Source organism: Ranitomeya imitator, chromosome 1 (genome assembly GCF_032444005.1).
Source record: "Ranitomeya imitator isolate aRanImi1 chromosome 1, aRanImi1.pri, whole genome shotgun sequence".
Taxonomy (NCBI): Eukaryota; Metazoa; Chordata; class Amphibia; order Anura; family Dendrobatidae; genus Ranitomeya; species Ranitomeya imitator.
In genome coordinates this window covers 1,120,727,393-1,120,749,314 of record NC_091282.1, presented here as the reverse complement: position 1 = coordinate 1,120,749,314, position 21,922 = coordinate 1,120,727,393, and the positions used below count along the sequence as shown (strand labels likewise).

The 21,922-nt window shown below is 39.9% G+C and overlaps 1 protein-coding gene across 2 annotated transcripts in view; it reads right to left on the bottom strand.

The window, feature by feature from the left end:
• Window positions 1–21,922, bottom strand: part of SGCZ (sarcoglycan zeta) — a 2,021,747-nt gene that overhangs the window by 486,986 nt on the left and 1,512,839 nt on the right. For both annotated transcript variants that reach the window (XM_069744428.1, XM_069744427.1), the window contains one exon: window positions 18,403–18,504. In XM_069744428.1, the coding sequence (XP_069600529.1) occupies window positions 18,403–18,504 (102 nt within the window). The remainder of the gene's footprint in view (window positions 1–18,402; window positions 18,505–21,922) is intronic.

The following is a 21,922-nucleotide window of genomic DNA, read 5'->3' as shown; positions in this document are numbered from 1 at the left end:
CAGCACCGTCAGCTGTTTCCGGGTTGTGTCAACTTCACTGAGACGCCTATGCTTGCCCCGTCGTGGGGCGGTCGAGTTAGCCAACTCCAGGGTGCCTCCAGTTTAGGAGCTTCCTATGTGGGCTGCGTGAACTGGTAGTCAAGGCTGGTTCTGTAGTGCCAGTAGGCCCAGCTCCCCCTGTAGGACTGTTGGGGTTCGGTAACTGCGGCTGCCTCGCGGCCTAGCTGTTCTCTCCTCTCCTGTGGGCCTTGGGGTCCACCACCTGGTTCCAGCACCGTCAGCTGGTTCTCGGCAGTGTCTTTTGCTCTTGTACCTTCTGCTCCCCATCCTGGTTCCAGTACCGTCAGCTGGTTCCGGGCAGAGCCTTTGGCTTAGGTGCCTCCTTCTGGGTATCCAAGTTCCACCAATGTCAGGTGGTCCTTGGTAGTGCTTTCAGGCACGGGTACCTCCTGCTTAGTAACCGGGTTCCAGTAACGTCAGCTGGTCCTTGGTAGTTCCATTGGCTCTTGGACATTCGGCTACCCATCCGGGTTCCAGTACCGTCAGCTGGTTCTCGGCAGTGTCTTTTGCTCTTGTACCTTCTGCTCCCCATCCTGGTTCCAGTAACGTCATCTGGTTCCGGGCAGAGCCTTTGGCTTAGGTGCCTCCTTCTGGGTATCCGAGTTCCGCCAACGTCAGGCGGTCCTTGGTAGTGCTTTTTAGCACGGGTACCTCCTGCTTAGTAACCGGGTTCCAGTAACGTCAGCTGGTCCTCGGTAGTTCCATAGGCTCTTGAACCTTCGGGTAGCCATCCGAGTTCCAGTTCCATCAGCTGGTTCTTGGCATTTTCTCAGCCTTCTTGTACCTTCTGCTACATTTCCAAGTTGAAGACCCTAACGTCGACAACCCGGAAGACCACCCCGATGACGACGACCCGGAAGACCACCCCGATGACGACGACGACGACGACGGCGGAGACGACGACGGCTGAGACGACGACGGCGGAGATGACGACACTGGAGACGAAGACCCTGGAGACGACAACATGGAAGACCGAGAAGCAGAAGAACAAGAGGCTGCAGAACAAAGAGCAGAAGAACATTAAGCATAAGACTTAATATCAGAGCAAAAGATATTATCTAAATTATATGCAGAAGAAGACTAAGCAGTGTATGGGGGTGAGTCCGTTCCTCCTCGTGGTGCCCCTGGATAAAGCCTGATGCTGCAGGCCAAACTGAACGCGGACAAATGTAACTTTTGTGACTGGCAGAACGGAAGGTGTAATCTTCCAACTTTTATAGACAACAACTACGGGAATGCCTGTCACAAATGAGAATATGATGAAGAAGTAGAATAGGAAGAATAATAACAGTGGAATAAAAAGAATATGTAGAATAGGAAGAATAATAATAGTTGAAGAAAATGAATATGAAGAATGTAATAAAAAAAAAAATAGGTAGAAGATGAAGAAGAAGATGAATAAGGTGAAGAAGTTGATGTCAAGGATGCTGATGATGATGAAGATGAAAGTGTGGGAAAAGAAAAAAAAAAAAAAAAGAAAAAAAAGAAGGGGAAGGGCGTGGAATAGTGAAACATCAATATCTGACAAAATAAAAAAAATTTACATACTCAATATCTTTTTCAATCCGAACTTCTTTAAAAAAAAAAAAAAAACATGCTATTCTATTTGATTGGACTAATCCTCATTGCCTTTAATGTCTCCGCCACCTCCCCCATACATCCTACATTATTCTTAGTTGTTTTCCTTCAGGTAGAATGAACCTACAAGGAAAGAAAGGGTTTATTTTAATTCCGATATTTTGGTCCCATTGACTTGCATTGGGATCGGGTATCGGTATCGGCGATATCCGATATTTTTTGAATATCGGCCGATCCAAACCGATACCGATACTTTCCGATATCGGAAGGTATCGCTCAACACTAGTGACTTGCAGTCCCAAGAAGACCTGCTTCAGGGTCCTCAGAAACTGTGGATTACTCTGCACCACATGATCGTGACGCTCCCACAGCGGCGTAACCCACAAAGCCCAGTCCAACAAGAGAGAAATTATAAATCCCACTCTGGCCCACTCTGAAGGGAAACGTGCAGCCAGCAGCTCTAGATGTATAGCACACTGGCTCACGAATCTCCTACACTACTTGCTATCACCTGACAACTTCTCAGGCAGTGGGAGATGGGAAAAGGTTGGAATAGGGATGGCTGCGGACATTCGGGATGCAGCTTCACTGGCTGCCTGAACGGCTACTGCAGTCAGATCCACAGCTGAGGTTTACGCTCGAGACTGCCAACCTGTCCTCCAGCTGCTGGATGTACCGCTGTAGTCGCTGCTCATCCGCCATTACTAGCCAGACCCTGGCACTAGTATAATTTTAGGGATGGCAGAACGCACTGAATAAATATAATAATAAGATGTGTTTGCAACCTGGGATCCACAGTGCAGAGATGGTAACTGCTGCTCGCTAATTGAGGACAGTATATGGCAGTATAGTACCGGGTACACACGAGTTAACCATCACCCAGTGTGTACTGCAGTGAGCCCTGTTACTTCACAGAGCCGCTAGACTAAATTTAGTGCACAGAGTGTGTGCGGCGTCGCTCAGGCGAATGCCGCTAACAAATGATAACTGTAGAGATTTAGCACACAGAGTGCATGCAGCGTCGCACAGGCGAACGCCAATAACTGATGCTAACTATCATGAAGTGTGAACTGAGTGCACAGTGGCGCATAGGCAATGCCACTACTCAGCGCTGTCTCAAACTCCAGTCACCCTATTCACATACACAACCATAGGGTAGGGGATAGTTAGGGGCTTTCACCAGAGACATACATGCTTGTACACACACATCACATGGCCTTGCCACCCTTTCATAGCCGCAGCTTTTCGGGACCTTGCTAATGGACCAATCTGAGCTGCTTGAGGACCTGAGAATTTGATGTCTGACCACCAATGAGCGGTCATCTCACAGGAAGGCTCAGATGGAGAAAAGCAGGACTTAGTCCCAGGAGCATCTGCTTGCCGCTGACTTATGCTGGTTGCTATAGCTGTACCTGGGAAAGCAGCAGCAACTAGATGCACAGCAATAGTCTGAGCAAGATGTTGGGACCAATGTCTCTGCTGAGCAGGATCCTCTGTGGCTGAAGAAGAATGGGACACTGCAAAGGACATGGCTCGAGATTCCCCCTGTGCAGTGGTGGGATCTCAACTCTTAACACACATAGTTCATTTTTGAGAAGCAGTACCCCATTGGCTGGTATCCCATATATAACTTCATTCTGACCTAGTGATGCCACTCCCCTGGAAGAAGGCACTTCAGTCTAAACATGTGTAGGGGTCGGGGCACTGCAGGTTTTAGGTAATGACATACCATCTTTACATTCTCTTTGCCCTTTGACTCTTTTCTCACTTGCTATTATGCTCACCATGTATGTAGTGGCTTATTTCCCACATTACATTTAGCGTGTACTTGTCCTGGCTTTAGAGAGGCGCACTGTTTATAAATAGAAGTCTTCTGTACTTCCAATCATGCGCAGCGCAGCTCTACGAATCCAGGATGCGCACACTCAGCTTTAGAGGCTCAATGTAGTGAGGGAACAAAGCTGTGTGCATGCCCCAAGATTTGTATAGCATGCCAGCGCCTTTAAGTCATGTTATCACGCCAACAGGGCACGATAACATGCTAAGTTTCATTACTAGTCTGGGGACACTAACGCCCAGTCGACCACTTAAAAGCTTCATTTGTATATCATATATGGACTTTAGAAATACTTTTTCTAAATATTTATTTATGTGTTTAATGCAATAAAGGGACTGTTATGCAGAGTATTTAGATACTGTATGTAGACACAACTGCGGCTGGTTCTGTGGGCTCAGGGAACCTGATAGCTCCTTCTTAGTTGACCGTTTAGAGCATTTTTTTGTAATACCACTTTAGCTTGAAATACCTATTTAACTCAACAATGTAAAATATACAATAAATATGTTACATCATTCTGGTTATGTGCACAAGATAAGTATTAGCTTTAGATTTTCCTGCATTAAAAACATTTAACTTGGCAGGAAAAAAGGAATAAAAACCTTGTAATTATGTGCGTTTTTCCTGTTACTAGAATGACGAAAAAAAAGCACCAAATACGATTAAAGAATTAACATGTTGTAGATTTCAATGTGCTTCAAATCTACAAGGGAAAAATTAGCAACATGTGCATAATTTCTTTCAGTTTGCAGGGACAGTTAAATAAAATTGCACAGGGAAAAATGTAAAAGAATAAGGCAAAAATGCAATGTGTGAACATACCTTAAACTAGTATTTTGCTTTCAACTTGCTAGACACCATTACCACTGTGAAAATGTCTGAGTTTGTAATCCTTGGGGCAAGGTTAGATTAAGTTTGCTAATAATTAGGACATATATTTATATGAAATTAGCCATGGCATATGTTTGATTACATTTTTGATTTTGGCCAAGTCTGGCTTAAGGAATATGTAAATCATTTCATTCACTCTTTTCCACATTTTTATGTACATGAAAATGCCATTCTACTTTGATTTACTACTAACATCTTGGTTTTCATTTCAGTATCACATGTGTTACTTGAATTTAGACATGCCTGTGTTAGAAATATTTCTATATTTTAGTAAGATTCTGAACATTGTCATCTGGTCCACAGATTCTATATTTAACACTATATTTTAAACATTATTTTATTTTAATAAAAACTTAGATAAGAATATATTGTTTTAATAAAATATGTTTTTTTTTCAATTGTGTTATTTATGGTATTGGATTTGTTTTATTATGCGTTTATTAATTTTCTTTTTGCAAAAATAGCAATAAGTGAGACAAAACTGAGAGAAGTTGATGCAACTTTTCTTGGTGTCAGCTCTTAATTTGTGCTGTTTTGGCTAATTTTTGCCACCCCAAAGGTGTTGTCTATGCATTTGGTTTTGCCTCCCATTAAATTCAATGGGGATGTGGGTATGTTCAATGAATTGTTTGGTGAATATGTTCGGAGAATATCAGGACGTTCCCTGCACGGAACTGAATCTTGAAAGGTTCAATCATCTTTATTGCCAAGTGACATAGTACACATATCAAGCTCCTGCCCACCAAGGTAGGAACCGCTATGTGCACCAACAACCAACCCTATACAGAATTATAAAAGTACTAGATGGTGGCCCAATTCTAATGCATCGGGTATTCTTGAATATGTATGTCCACGTAGTATATTGCCCAGCAACGTACTATATTGCCCAGCCACATAGTATATTGCCCAGTCACATATAGCAGATAAGGAGTCTAAGGGGTTAATGGTGGGGCGGTGATGTCAGAGGACGTGGCTGTGTGGCCGCCGCTCCCGTCTGTCTGGGATCATTGATGATTAGCCACAGTCACGTGGTTACCTGGGGAGGAGGTGAAGTTCCAGCCAGCGCCGCTCACAGCCTGAATGTGGAAGTGTCGGACGGGCAGGGTGATGTCCACCTGCAGCCCAGGCCCCCACACCAGGCTCCGCTCCGGGCTCACAGCCTCCGGACACCCAGCAGCGCGGAGGCTCCCTGCACAGAACAACAGGAGCAGCAGCATCGGTGCCATCCTCCTCCTGGTTGCATTGCGGTCTCGCAAGATGATGACGTAATGGTCTTGCGAGACCGTACGTCATCATCTCGTGAGACCGCAATGCATGCAGCGCGGTCACCAGGGCATCACGCGGAGTGGGAAAGGCCGGTTCCTGATCCGGGGGGCCACCGGAGGGTGAGTATGTAACTATTTTTAATTTTTTTTATTATTTTTAACATTAGATATTTTTACTATTCATGCTGCATAGGCAGCATAGAAAAGGCCACAGAAACACCTGACACTGCTTCTAATATCCGTGCCACAATTAGCAATAACTCCAATACTAATTCATATCAGTGACAAGTGTTCTGTGGAAGACGTGAACCGAACCACTACCAGAGGAATAGGGGCAACCACAGCCGATATATAGATAAAGAGAACCAGAAAAGTACACCAGAGGAGAAGTAGATATAAAATACCTTTATTTGATATAGACGGCAAAAAACATATAATCCAGTTTATATAAAAGTGACAATGTGCGCACAACAGGACAAAAAAATATATATATTTATTAATTAATATAAAAAAATATAAAAACAAGGAAGATGGAAAGGACTGACCCAAATAAATCCTTATATTATAAGGTCGGTGTAACCCCTAGCAGCTTATGATAAAGACCTCTTAAATACAAAATAAATGGTGGCTAAAAAAATGAATAAAAGCAAAAAAAGTATGACCAAATAACGTGAAACTACTCAATCAATGCCACTCCATAAGAAAAATAAGTACAATATTATGGAGATATATATATATATATATATATATATATATATATATATATATATATATATATATATATAAAAAGTGCTACGTGCAAAATCAATAACTAAAAGATAAAAAACACTTTTCATAAAACTCCATAAGGTGCTTATATAAGAGGAAGTGTGCAAAAAAATCGCTGAATGAACAAGAATGATATATATATATATATATATTAAAAAGTGCTATGTGCAAAACCCACATTAAGGTAATAGAGATCACATCTCATAAGGTTCTACAAAGTGCTTATATAAATCGAGGTGTGTAAACCTGCTAAGTAAGCTGGATGCACCTGATGATAGTGTGCACACAGATAATCAATCCGGCCACAGCCTGCACACCGGTATCAGTACACAAATATCAAGTGTGGCTGCAGATAGTAATCCAGCAAAAGAGAAGCCCACCATACAAATGTGCACAATAGGCCAGGGATAAACACACAATACCTCTAATTAATGGGGTCAGCCGAGTCCTTGTGTAGCGCACCCCGACGCGCGTTTCGGATTTAACTCCTTCGTCAGCCCATTAATTAGAGGTATTGTGTGTTTATCCCTGGCCTATTGTGCACATTTGTATGGTGGGCTTCTCTTTTGCTGGATTACTATCTGCAGCCACACTTGATATTTGTGTACTGATACCGGTGTGCAGGCTGTGGCCGGATTGATAATCTGTGTGCACACTATCATCAGGTGCATCCAGCTTACTTAGCAGGTTTACACACCTCGATTTATATAAGCACTTTGTAGAACCTTATGAGATGTGATCTCTATTACCTTAATGTGGGTTTTGCACATAGCACTTTTTAATATATATATATATATCATTCTTGTTCATTCAGCGATATTTTTGCACACTTCCTCTTATATAAGCACCTTATGGAGTTTTATGAAAAGTGTTTTTTATCTTTTAGTTATTGATTTTGCACGTAGCACTTTTTATATATATATATATATATATATATATATATATATATATATATATATATACATAATATTGTACTTATTTTTCTTATGGAGTGGCATTGATTGAGTAGTTTCACGTTATTTGGTCATACTTTTTTTGCTTTTATTCATTTTTTTAGCCACCATTTATTTTGTATTTAAGAGGTCTTTATCATAAGCTGCTAGGGGTTACACCGACCTTATAATATAAGGATTTATTTGGGTCAGTCCTTTCCATCTTCCTTGTTTTATATTTTTATATTTTTTTATATTAAATAATAAATATATTTTTTTTTTTGTCCTGTTGTGCGCACATTGTCACTTTTATATAAACTGGATTATATGTTTTTTGCCGTCTATATCAAATAAAGGTATTTTATATCTACTTCTCCTCTGGTGTACTTTTCTGGTTCTCTTTATCTATATATCGGCTGTGGTTGCCCCTATTGCATAGGCAGCATGAATAGTAAAAAGTTGGTCACACAGGGTTAATAGCGGCGGTAACCGAGTGCGTTACACCGCGGTCAACGCTGCCATTAACCCTTTGTGAGCGCTGACCAGAGGGGAGTATGCGGATGCCGGGCACTGACTGTGGGGAGGAAGGAGCGGCCATTTTCTTCCGGACTGTGCCCGTCGCTGATTGGTCGCAGCAGCCATGACAGGCAGCTGCCGAGAACAATCAGCGAATGAATAACCGTGACAGACAGAAGGACAGACAGACAGACCGAAGTGACCCTTAGACAATTATATAGTAGATTGTCTGGTTTAGGCGTTTCAGCAAGAGTCATGCAGTAAAGCCCATACTGTCTAAATACGGGACAGCCACATTAAATCATTATGTCCGTATCACCAACATAAATAACAGTATGTAACAATTTTTATTTTTTTTGTTCCTGGATACAAAGTGTGTTTTCCTAACCCATTATGCCTAAGACAAATAGAAAATAGTTGTTGTTCCACAAAAACGTTGCTTCTGTGATCAGGATAATGACATTTTGAAATGTTTCTGTTTTCGGGAAAATTCTGAATTCATATTCAATACTGAGTAGTCTTGTAGAATATTGTTGAACTGGTAGAATAGTGCCGAAATTTTTCCAAAATTATCTAGAAGTTTCTTGAAACTTTTAGAACTTTCTAGAACGTTATCAAACTATTCAACAGTAGTGATACAAGTATAAAAGCACAGGTAACTCGAACCAACATTACAGTTTTTGTTATTGCTGACTAAGAGAATAATGAATCATAGTTAAAGAGCAATTAATTGTTTTAGATGGCATCAAGAGGTTTTTTTTGCACCCAGCAGATGCATTATGCTACGTTTGTGGACAATTTATAAAGACAAGAGTGAGAAAGCGTTCCGTGAAAGCATGTCATATGATGTGCGAGGCCTACAAGGCATATTTCGGCATGCCTGTCGGGGATCAAGACAAGTCCTGGGCATCTCATTTCACATGTGAATATTGCAAGAAAACTCTTGAAGGTAAGGTGAACAATTACTGCTTGTTTAGATGGCAGTGCCTTATTTTGTAGAATTTCAATTATTTAGATCTAATACAGTTTAATGAGTTGCAATTGAAAAAAAATTCACATATGTCAATGCACTATAGTAAAATATGTATTAAGTAATGTGTAAAATTGCCTGCTTTTAAATGTATATAATTAATTAAATCTGCTATGTTACAAGTTGGTACAGGGGAGAAAAGAGAGCCATGAAGTTTGCTATCCCGCGGGTTTGGCAGCAACCAACCGACCACTCAAGCAACTGATACTTCTGTATAGTGCATCCTGCCAAACATCGCACAGGCAAGAATGCGCCTCAGATCATTTAATAAGACATTCCTTCTTCCATTGCCCCAGTACCACACTGCCCCGAGAGGCCTGTTCCAACTCCCCCGAAAAGAGATCAGCCATCCTCAGGAAAAAGCTGCAAGTCAGACAACGAGGAATATATTGGAGATAAAGATTACGTTTCAATAGATGCGGTTGAGGAGAGAAGGCCATACTTTCCTAACCAGAAAGACGTCAACAATCTGATCAGAGACCTTTATCTTACCAAGTCCAATGCTGAGCTTCTGACATCCAGGCTCAAGCAGTGGAACTTGCTGGATGAAAGCGTGTAAGTCACAGATCAGAGAAATCGTCACCAAACATTTTCCAACTTCTTCAGTCGGGAACATGGGTTGTGCTTCTGCAACAATGTGGTTGATCTATTTGAGGCTATAGGTATCACCTGCAACCCGAGTGAATGGCGCCTATTTATAGACAGTTCATCCCGGAGTCTCAAAGCCGTGCTGCTTCACAATGGAAGCAAATACCCATCTCTCCCTATGGCTAACTCTGGGTATCTCAAAGAGGACTACACCAGTGTCAAGATGTTGCTGAGTGCCTTGAAGTATGATGACTATGGATGGGAGGTCATCGGAGACTTCAAAATGGTGTCATTCCTGATAGGCCTCCAAGGCAGTTTCAAAAAATTACCTTGTTTTATTTGCCTCTGGGACAGCCATGACACTAAGGCACACTATCACAGAAAGGACTGGCCAAAGCAGACTGAGTTCTCTGTGGGGAAGGGTAACATCAAGTGGGAGCCGATGATAGAACCTCTGAAGGTGCTGATGCCACCACTGCACATCAAATTAGGCCTCATCAAGTAATTTGTCACATCTTTTGACAAGGAGTCAGCAGCTTTCAAGTACCTCCCACATCTCTTTCCAAAGCTGTCAGAGGCAAAGGTCAAGACAGGTATCTTCATCGGATCGCAGATCAAGAAGATCATAGAATGTGACGAGTTCACCAAGCTGCTGAACAGGATGGAGAAAGCGACTTGGAACAGTTTTGTTGCAGTGGTTCATGGCTTCCTGGGTAATCACAAGGCAGAAAACTATGTGCAGTTGGTTCAGACTCTCATAAACAATTACACCATAATGGGATGAAGAATGTCTCTCAAAGTCCATATCCTTGCTCCTCATCTTGACAAGTTCAAAGAGAACAGGGGAGCTTACTCAGAGCAGCAAGTCGAGCGCTTTCATCAAAATATATTGGACTTTGAACGTCATTACCAAAGACAGTATAACGAAAATATGATGGGGGACAACATTTGTTGGCTTCTTCGAGAAAGCGATTTGCAGTAAACTCGCAATTCTAGAAAAACTACTCATTTCTGAGGTCTAAGGGGTAAGGTTTCTCCTTGTGGAGAGTGACATACCAACTCTGGCTTGTCAAGGTATGGAGGATTATTCAAAGAGGGAATTTGCATACTTTTTTCTGAACCTTTTTGAGTGATTTTTGAATGTCTTTGTCTACTTACCATGCAAATGTTGCTTTTTTTATCAGACCGCATTAACGAAAATATAATAATTTCCTTTTTTTGTCCTAATAAATACGATTTTTTTCTGGCCTGTGGTCATAAAATCAAAGTTTGTGCTGAATGTAGCCATTTTTCCATTGTCTTTAAACATAAGCAGTTGAAATACTATACTTGGAAGCCAAGAACAAAAATTGTGTTACATAGTGTAATATATAAGTAATTTTAATGGAAACAAATGTTTTGTGAAGTAAGATAAATCGTCAAAAATATTTGTGAGTGATCAAGTCCTAAAATTATTTGTCAGATTACTTTAATTTTCAAGAATATTTGTGGTGTCCACATTCTGTAGAATATAGACGTGGGTATGTGATGATGAATAATGATTTGCTATGTGAGTGATCAAGTCCTGGAATTGTCAGATGACCTGACTTCAAGAACATTTGTGGGGTCCACATTCTGAAGTAAACAGATGTGGATGAGAATTTATCTGAATAATAGTTTGGTATGTGAGTGATCAAGTCCTGGAATTAATTGTGAAATGGGGTTAAATGTGTTTTAATGATGAAAATATTCTCTTTTTTTACTTGTACCATGAAAAGTACTCTACTGGGGCCTACTAAACAGAAAATCTGGTGTAATTCATGACAATTTAATAATTGTAAGTTGTTTGTTAGGTCTCAAAATAGGTAGAGATACAAATGCCTCGTTGTGATGAGCATATGAGGCAATAATACTGGGAATCACTCCTTCTACCATGCTTCCTAAAAACCCAACATCTTTTTTGGAGATAGTTTTGGGTTGGAATGGCACAGGGCTAATAAAATGGCACTCTACAAGTGTTTGGACATTCTCAGACTCGAAGTCTGCCTCCTGTGCTGTCGAAACAAATAGGAGACACGCAACAATTTTCTTCTCTTTTTGTAAAGAACCAAAACTGTTCTTTTGGTTCTTTACAACCACAGTGGAGCCTGCTCAGTGGAGACATCAGTCCCAGCGTCTCACTCAGCCTGATATTGTGCAAAGGGTTACTGCTGCCTTTCCAGGCTCTGATTTTGTAGCCAGCACTGGTCAGCGGCGAGCAGGCTTTTCTGGTACTAAGTCCTGCTTTGTACACACTGAGCATGCCCATGGGAGGACCTCTCATTGGAGGTTGGGGTCACACGCTCAGGTCCTGTAGCAGCTCCAATTGGACCACTAGGAAGGTCCATGTCTGCTGCAGCTATATAAGGTTCGCATGGCCGTGCGGCCATGCGCTAGTATCAACCTATGTTATGAGCTTTGCTACTTGGTGGCCATGTCTGCATGTGGTCAGGTTTGGCTGAAATAAGCCCTTAGAATACCGGCACCTCCAGTGAGGAGTTTTGTATGCTTGGATTCAGGGCACGGCCTAAATAAGCCCCTAGAATACCGGCACCTCCGGTGAGGAGTTGTTTGTGTGCTATGCTGTCTGCATGACCACTCTTTGCTTTGCTCATTTAGGTAGCTGTGATCTTCTGTGAGGTTAACAGGGCACAGCGTTTTCATATCTTTGCGATTCTGTGAAGTTCACAGAGTTCACTTATACCACCATATAGTGCCGCCAATTACTTTGCAGCAGATATCTCTGCACGGTGGACCCCGGGCTGTGAACGCACCTTTTTGTTTGCTTCCTATACTCGGTGTGTTCCGCTATCCCTAACATCTTGTACCAATGAAAACAATTTTTCTTACCAAAAAACTAGCTATAATGCCCAAACCTCTCCAGGATTCATTACATCTAGAGTTCTAACATTGGAAGCCTTGGTTTTCAAGGACTGGATGGGTGACTGTGAGGAGCAGGGGGGTCAGAAAGGTGAGCTGCAAGATAAGTATTTTTAAAAAAAAATTTAACCTCATTTCAGAAAATGGCATCTATTGGTCGCCAAGTTGTCACTCTGCGGAAGTGAATTACAAAAAATCCACATTTTGGCAAATGCAGAATTTTATAAAATTACATTTGAATATATTTGCTTATCTTTACTTATGACAGAAAGGCACAAGCTCAATATCATAAAAATATAACTTTTTCATTTTGTTGAAACATAAATGGAGTAAAAAGTCTACATAAAGCTTTCAAATATATAATATACCTGGTAATTTATGAGATCCACACATGTGCTTATGTTTTGTCTACTTTTTTTTTCGGTAATATTATCTATACATGTGCAGTTTTGTTTTTATTGTTTCAGAAATGCCTATTGAAATATTGAAATAAAAGCAGTAGAAATGCATTTCCTAAGTATATCATACCAGCTTTAGAAAATTGGATTGTGAAGTTGTAGGCTTTTTTAACACTTCAAATTCAGTAATATAGGTAAAAATAAAAACTTACATGTACTATTTACAATTTGCCTATATGTTTATAATTAAAAATATTTTATCATTACTTCAAATATCAAGTTTGGTGTTTTGAAGGTTAAGTAACTTAAAGATATGTTGCTTTATAAATTATGTCTGACTAATGCATTGCCCTATTTAAAGCTTTTCTAAAGCTTCTTTCAAAGGTCTTCCTTTCAATAAAATTACAGAAAAACTTAAAAAACCATAATGAGCTTAAAAAGTCAAAACCCCAAAGTACTAAAATATCATGCTTTGAATTGATGCACAATAAAACCTTGATATATTTTATGCATTTACAATACACTTCGGCAACATGCACTTTAGAAAGACAAAAGGATTCATACATTTTCATAAACATCTATGGTAGCCTAATCTTGAAGGCTAATGCTCTGTTTTTATAATTCAGACTTTCTTGTAAGCCATGACATTATATTCCTATAATTTTATTTTTAAGTCTATATAAAGGAAAGAAGCAAGCAATGCTGGTGATGACACTCTAAAGCATCGGCCCACTCACTTTGCTCTAGTAACAATGCCATGGGGGACCTAAGAGTGGGTGATTATTATTATTTTATACTATGGCATCAATATTGACTGTACAATCTGTTTATATCTTTCTTTGGATTTGAGCAGCTCATGTCATAAACCAGCATTCAAGTTTTATAGAAAACTGTCAACTCATCACATTATACTTGTATCTCAAGGCATTTCCACATTTTTCACAGCTGCTTAGTTTTTGATCATGCAGACTCTAGGATAAAGGAACTTTTTATGGTCTGTCAGGTCGTTAAAATAGGCAACATCCATACTAAATAACACAAGACAGATATAATGATGTGCATTATTACAAAAACGTCATCTTTTAAGGCACATTTAATACAATATATTGTTTTTAATAGGCTTGTTCCCCCCAGTCTGATGCATTAGTTGTTATGACACACTGGTCCAGGCGCCAATGCAGAGATCACAGTGTTTAATGCAACATTTTATTATCTGGTGTTGGATATTGATTGCTTTTAAAGAGCAAAGGGTGAAAAAGCCAGATGACAACAAATGCATTTTTGTATCAGTTTTAGCATCAGCTGTGATCAGATAAAATGCTGAGCTTGATGTAATTGTTATATGTGAACTCAGCCTTAAGGTACTGTTACAGTAAGCGACTTACCAACGATCACGACCAGTGATACGACCTGGCCGTGATCGTTCATAAGTCGTTGTGTGGTCGCTCGGGAGCTGTCACACAGACAGCTCTCTCCAGTGACCAACGATCAGGGGAACGACTTCAGCATCGTTGAAACTGTCTTCAACGATGCCGAAGTCCCCCTGCAGCACCCGGGTAACCAGGGTAAACATCGGGTTGCAAAAAGTGTGACGTTGCAACGATATCCTTAACGATATCGTTATGTGTGACTCCAGCTTTAATGTATAGCAGATTATTTCCATGAGTGATTGGAGTCACTAAAACACAAATTTATTATAAAGTGTTTACTTTGATATGAAACCTCCAGAATAGTCTTATGTTGCATGATAAATAAATAGTTAAAGGATTGTCTCCTTTCAGAAATTTTCTTCAATTTGCTCAGTTCGTTGAAAAAAACAAACTGAGCTTTACTTACCCTTTATGGGCCCATCAGTGTGCCACTACCATGGTTTCCATTGTTTTACTGCAGCAGTGTTTACACTGACATTGCTGCAGCTAGTCACTGAGCTTAGCAGCTCTGCTGAAGTAGACAGCACTAGTTGCTGAGCTCCATGATTGACTGCACTGATGTCGACATGAGGTCACAGGTACAGACAAACAACATAAATTGTGGAAGGGGAGCAGACACCGTGCTGGACCCATGAAGGTAATTAAAGGACAGGTTGTTTATTACAGCAAAAAGTGCATATGGGGAAAAGTTTTCTATAGAGAAAAGTAGACAACTCTTTTAATCTCCTTAGCAACAAAAGCCATGCATTTTCTGCACTTGTTAGGGAGTATGAATGAAGCTGTTATTAAGCCATTATTAGCCTCTAACAGCTGTGAGTGGAGCAGGACAGAAGACCCCTGCATCTGTCAAGACAGTGCTCCTGTGAGCGCTATCCTCTGACTGGCAATCTTAAGAGAACTTGATTTGTGCCGTTCATAGCACAAGTGATTGGATAATTGCAGTTTCAACTACCTAAGGGGACTAAAAAATCAACAAAAAGTAAAAATGAAATGCTTATTAAAATAGTAATAAAATTAAAATACATAGTATTTAAATTACCAACTTTCCCCCATTAAAAATTACAATCTTAAAAAAATAGAAAAAATACTTACATGTGGTAATCCATAAAAGTTCAATTAATCAAAATATAACATTAATTACATGAAAAAAATACAAACACCAGAAATGCATTCTTTTGATAAAAAACATTGTAACTAACCCAAAATAGTATCAATGAAAATCTTAAGTTACCCTGCAAAATACAAGCCCTTACACAGCTCCATCTGTCAAAATATGAAAACGTTAGAGGTCTTGGAAAATGATGAAACAGGCAAATATTATTTTAAACAAATTTCTGAATTGTGCTTTAGCATTAAAATTAAAACATATGCTCTGCAAAAAGTTGTTCACTTACAACATAAAAAAGGCAAAAAACTATGCTTTATCATCAAAAAGATAAAACACACTGGCGCTCGCCTCAATGTGGATAAGTGCCTGACTCAGGAGGAGGTAGAGGATATAAATAACCCCTAGCTGCTGGAATCTGAAACAGGATCTGTGCCTATCCTGTATGGAGATAAGAATAATGCTATACACAAGAAAGTGATACCGCGCTTATGGGTTAAATGCTAGGTGGTGCTGGGCTGCATGTAACCAGTGATTGAGCACCAAAAGGATAGAAGCAATCACAGAAACAGATAATGGTAAATTCTCCTTACTTAAGTAACTATAATGCACGTGTAATTATCCAGGTGGTGCTTACCCTGCTAGTAGTGCACGTGCATCTTTGGTATCAGGGTGCCTGTAGAAGGTATGTCCCGTCGGCGTTGAATATGCAGAAGGAGGGGAAGATCTGGAATCCGTTGCTTGCTGCTGGAGAGTGTCAGGGGGAGGGAGTGGGGAGGCGTGTGGCAGCTAGAGCTGCAGCAAGGGAGCCCTGGCCGAAGGCGTCCCTGGTTACAGCTGGAGGAAGATGGCTGCCGCTACCTGCTTGCGCGTGCCTGAACATAAACACCTAATATAAATCTGGTATTGCTGTAATCGCACCGACCCGAAGAATAAAGTCATCTAATCACACCACTTGAAAAATGGTGTAAAAAATAAATAAAACCAATTCTTCATCTGCTGTTCATTATTTCATTCTGCCTCTGCGCTGAGCACTTACACTGGAATTTCTGTGTAAATCTCTGAAATATGTGATTCATATAGAACCCCCAGTGGAAGATTCCCTAAAATGAGGCAAATGGAGACATTAAGGATACCATAAGACCTGTGATCCAGTGGTGTCCATCTTTTTAGGAGAGCATTAAAGTGCAGTTGACCACAGTTTTGAGCACTTCTGAAAACAAGGAAAATGCTGAACAAAGGCCAGATGGAGTCCAGAGTAACTCTGCTGCCTCATTATAGTGAATGGATCCATCAGGGGTTTCATCTGTCATGCCACTCAGCAATATAGAAGGAAACCCCAAAGTAAATTCTCAGCGTGGAGCACCAGATTAATACGATCCTAAAAGTTATGTAAAATGTTCCCAATAAAAGCTTCAACTCAATCCACAAAAAAAGCAAGTCCCCACTCAGGTCTGTCATCTGTTAATGGATATATAGGGGACTTCCATGTTACTGGTAGTACAAAGGCTCTGGAAAAGCAAAATGGCTCCCCAACCTTCAAAAGAAATTCAGCCAATACTGAGCTCCCATATCCAAATTTGCCCTTCCTTTCTGAGCCCCAGCATGTTTAAATCACAATTAGCACTGACATGTTTGGCATTTCTGTAGTGATGAGAGCCCGCCTAGTTTACTGGCGCGTGTCTCCAGAAGCATGACCTGGGCATAATATACTGGTTACTTTGCAGTTTGCAATTTTCACTCAGCAACATCCAATACTGCTTGATTCTGGAAAACACCCATGGAGTCAAAATCATTACTGCATCTGTAGATAAATTCCCAAAGGGGAATAATTTCTAAAATGGGGATTCTGCTTTTCTAGCACTTAAAGTCTTTGTATATGGAGTCCACAAACTATTATAGGAAAATCTGCGCTCCAGAAGGCAAATAGAGCTCCGTTCCTCCAGAGTCTCGCCATGTGGCCAAGCAGTACTGTACAGCCTCAGATGGGGTATTTCTACACTCAGCAGATATTGTAGGACAACACTTGCTGCCATTTTTACCCATTTCCCAGTATGAAAATATAAAATTTGGGACTAACATTCCATTAATTTCTGTGAAGCACCAGAAGGGTTAATAAACTTCTTGAATGTGGTTTTGAGCACATTGAGGGGTGCAGTTTTTGGAATGGTGTCAATTTTGGTATTTTCTCTCATATAGGCCCCACAAAGTCACTTAAAATGTGATGTAGTCCCTTAAAAAAATGGTTTTGTAAATTGTGTTATAGAAATGTGTAATCGCAGGTTAACTTTTAACTCTTATAACTTCCTAACAAAAAGTTTTGCTTAAAAAATTGTGCTTCTGTAAAGTAGTCTTGTGACAAATGTTATTTATTAACTATTTTGTGTGACATGACTCTCCGATTAAAGAGCATAAAAATTAAATGTTTGGAAATTGCTTAATTTTCAAAATTATTGCAAAATTTCGGATTTTTATACAAATAAACGTAAGTTATATCAAATAAATTTAACCACTATGACGAAGTTCAATATGTTATTTCAGGAGACTGGTGGCAATGCTGTGGTGCCTATGTGTTTATTAAATATCAGTGCTGGTGAGCTGAGTCCTCTTTATCTTTCAGTACCCTGTGGTGGGCTTCAATAAAATGGCTTGTTTTCCAGAGATCTCAATCTGCACATGCGCCGCCTGAGGCAGCCATTTTCCTGAAGACCACTACAGGGAACTGAATGGGAAAGAGGACTCCATTCAACAGCTCCAACATCTAATGAGCGACCAGGCACTGCAGTATCACCACACTGCTGCCACTGAAGGCCTCCTGAAGTAACGACCCTGTCTCCCCTGACCTGCTCCACCGCCGCCGTTCCCCAGGTAAGCTACAGTTAAAACAGATTATAAAATGCCCCACCATTTTATTTAAAAAAAACTTTTTTTTCCCTATTTTACACCCCAAAATTTGGGGTGTGTCATATAATCTGCAAAACACTGTATAATGTAAATTATAAAAAAAAGTAAAGTGTAATGTCAACTAAATATAGGTGTATTTATTCAGTAGAGTGTATTTCATATTCTAATAAATCAAAATAAATATGTAAAATCATGGAATTACCTTTCTAGATTGTATTTCTTTTACATATAATGGAAGAAGAAATTCAGATACACCTTCCAGTCGTATTCCATTCTTGGTAATTCTGAGATTTCCCATGCCATCCTAGAGGGAAAAAAAGTATATTTTGAAATTTTATACTCAGAGAATAATTACAGCTTTAAGCACAATGCATGCACCAATATTTTACCCAGTTGCCCTCCAGAAATATGCAGCTTATCCCTAATCATATATCATCCCATTTGATGGCAGCAACAGTTTATATTTGAAAAAGTACATAAAGTATTCTGTATATATCATAAACGTGGATTATATGCAATATAACAGACATTGTTTATGAAATTCTAAAAAAAATAATTTAAACAATGCAAATTTGTTAGCTTGGGTCTAGTCTCCTTAGAAAAAGATTGATATAAAATTGAAATATATAGTACATGTAAGTTAATGATAGAGCATAACATACAGCCTTTCATTCTGGAGGTACCATATTTTCTTTGGAGGACAGAGCTGTAACTTGGCTACTACAGTAAGGACGTGAATATAGCAATGCAATGCATATTTTATTAATGAAATAGCTAAAATTACATATTGTACTATATGGCTGCATTTACATGGGAAAACAATCATGAAGGAGCAATCCTAAGTACCACCAGAGGGTGGTTATAAATGGTATAGTCTCTAACTGGGTCGCTGTGACCAGTGGGGTACCGCAGGGGTCAGTATTGGGACCTGTTCTCTTCAACATATTCATTAATGATCTGGTAGAAGGTTTACACAGTAAAATATCGATATTTGCAGATGATACAAAACTATGTAAAGCAGTTAATACAAGAGAAGATAGTATTCTGCTACAGATGGATCTGGATAAGTTGGAAACTTGGGCTGAAAGGTGGCAGATGAGGTTTAACAATGATAAATGTAAGGTTATACACATGGGAAGAAGGAATCAATATCACCATTACACACTGAATGGGAAACCACTGGGTAAATCTGACAGGGAGAAGGACTTGGGGATCCTAGTTAATGATAAACTTACCTGGAGCAGCCAGTGCCAGGCAGCAGCTGCCAAGGCAAACAGGATCATGGGGTGCATTAAAAGAGGTCTGGATACACATGATGAGAGCATTATACTGCCTCTGTACAAATCCCTAGTTAGACCGCACATGGAGTACTGTGTCCAGTTTTGGGCACCGGTGCTCATGAAGGATATAATGGAACTAGAGAGAGTACAAAGGAGGGCAACAAAATTAATAAAGGGGATGGGAGAACTACAATACCCAGATAGATTAGCGAAATTAGGATTATTTAGTCTAGAAAAAAGACGACTGAGGGGCGATCTAATAACCATGTATAAGTATATAAGGGGACAATACAAATATCTCGCTGAGGATCTGTTTATACCAAGGAAGGTGACGGGCACAAGGGGGCATTCTTTGCGTCTGGAGGAGAGAAGGTTTTTCCATCAACATAGAAGAGGATTCTTTACTGTTAGGGCAGTGAGAATCTGGAATTGCTTGCCTGAGGAGGTGGTGATGGCGAACTCAGTCGAGGGGTTCAAGAGAGGCCTGGATGTCTTCCTGGAGCAGAACAATATTGTATCATACAATTATTAGGTTCTGTAGAAGGACGTAGATCTGGGGATTTATTATGATGGAATATAGGCTGAACTGGATGGACAAATGTCTTTTTTCGGCCTTACTAACTATGTTACTATGTTACTAGTTGATGTAATATTTTTCCAGGATTGGCTATGTTTGTTAACCAAGTCTAAAAATTAATTAAACTTTAACTTTGTGTTCAAAATGTATGCTCAATCCAAATTTGGCATGTAAAATGGACATATTAGGGCAACAGAAAAACTATTATCATGGATATGAATGAGTAAGCCGCTAGCAGCAGCACCATCGGCACCACTTGCATCATACAGTTGCCCTATACTATACACTGTATATGACCTTAGGAAGAAAGTAGTATACTAGAAACGTGTCCTTTTACTAACTGAATTCTTTACTGCCTTGTCCACACATTAGGCAGCAACTTTGTCCAAGCCTTGCATGTTCTGGGATGCCCACAAAAGAAAATAAGGAGATTGACATAATTTATTCAAAGTCAACACCTTTTTCATATAATTATTGCTTTGTTCTATACAATACTAACTTAGAGGAACAACACTCTCTATTTTTTCTTCTTTTTTTGGTCATGGTGGTGGCGAATCATACTTGTGGACTTCTTAAATGTGGGAGTTATTTTTTCCTATTGCCATCAGATGATTAGGCACTGTGAAGGCTGTCGAACAGGAAAATATGCAGTGGACATCTCTTTTTGTGTAGACTAAGAGCTATGGTTCTCCATTACCTGCTCATCTTGCAAAGTCAAGTTGGCCAACAATCAGAGTAATACTCAGGTCTTCTTTCTTGCCAGGCTTGTCTTTCTATCAGTCAATCTTTACCTTTAGATAGTGGCTGTTCAGTGTCTTCATCACCACGATTATCATTGCCATCCTCTTCTACTGAGTGTGGTACTCTGAATATGCCTTCCCGAGAAAACAAAACTAAGCTCCCAGTCAGCCAATCGGTTTCCAGCTAAACTCACATCTTGTCGAATTACAGTTCCTGCAGTGCTGCTTTACTAGTTTGTGGATTCTATTGCCTTTTGGAAAATGATAAAATAGATAATTTAGAGTGCACTCTATAAGATTGTGATGCAGGTGCACGTAGAAGAGGTTGGGTCCCTTGATAGTCAATATATAATTTTACCGCACACTCTTTGTTGAATGCAAATAAAATAATTTTGTTCCAATTCTGTGTTTCCACAGAATATAAATGAACATGTATATTTTGCATTGTAGGCAAAAAATATTAAATGTTCCGAGTCTCCTAAACATTTTTCATGTGCTTGCAATATAAAGGTGTAGAAACAGGTGACTGAAGTGCAATGGTTGAATGAGTGTCAGCAGAGGGTATGAACAAGGATTCTGTACAATTTCATGGATCATGCTTGGCAGAGTATTACAGCCAGAATATCATGGAACGTATGTAGAGGAATGGAATGAGCAAAAAAGGCAAGCTCAGCTGCAATGTATTTAGCCAGGATCCACAAGAGGTAGAGCTTTAGTTTAGAGGGTAACCTTGAGACATCCCAGGCCAAGTGGGATGGAAGAAAAGGCAATGCATAATCAAGACTTGGGAGTTAAAGGGAAGAAAGACTGTACCTGCAAGGCTGGGTTGTGGTTATTGCTGGAGACTGCTGAGGTGAGTGACAGCAGTTTGTTGGAAATAATATATTCAAGTTCTCCTTGCCATAATTTAAAAAATTGTTCCTTGCATATGGAAAACCACTTCACATGACCATAATGATTTTGCCTCTGTTAAACAGAGCATATGTAAAGACTAAGCTTTGTGCGAGCTACCGTGCATATCTTACATCAATTTCACCAGCAAAGAATCTTATTTTTATAAAATGGACTGCTTTCCCCCTTGTACTTGCAAGACACCAAAGGTTCCTGCACCATCTGAAGCTATGT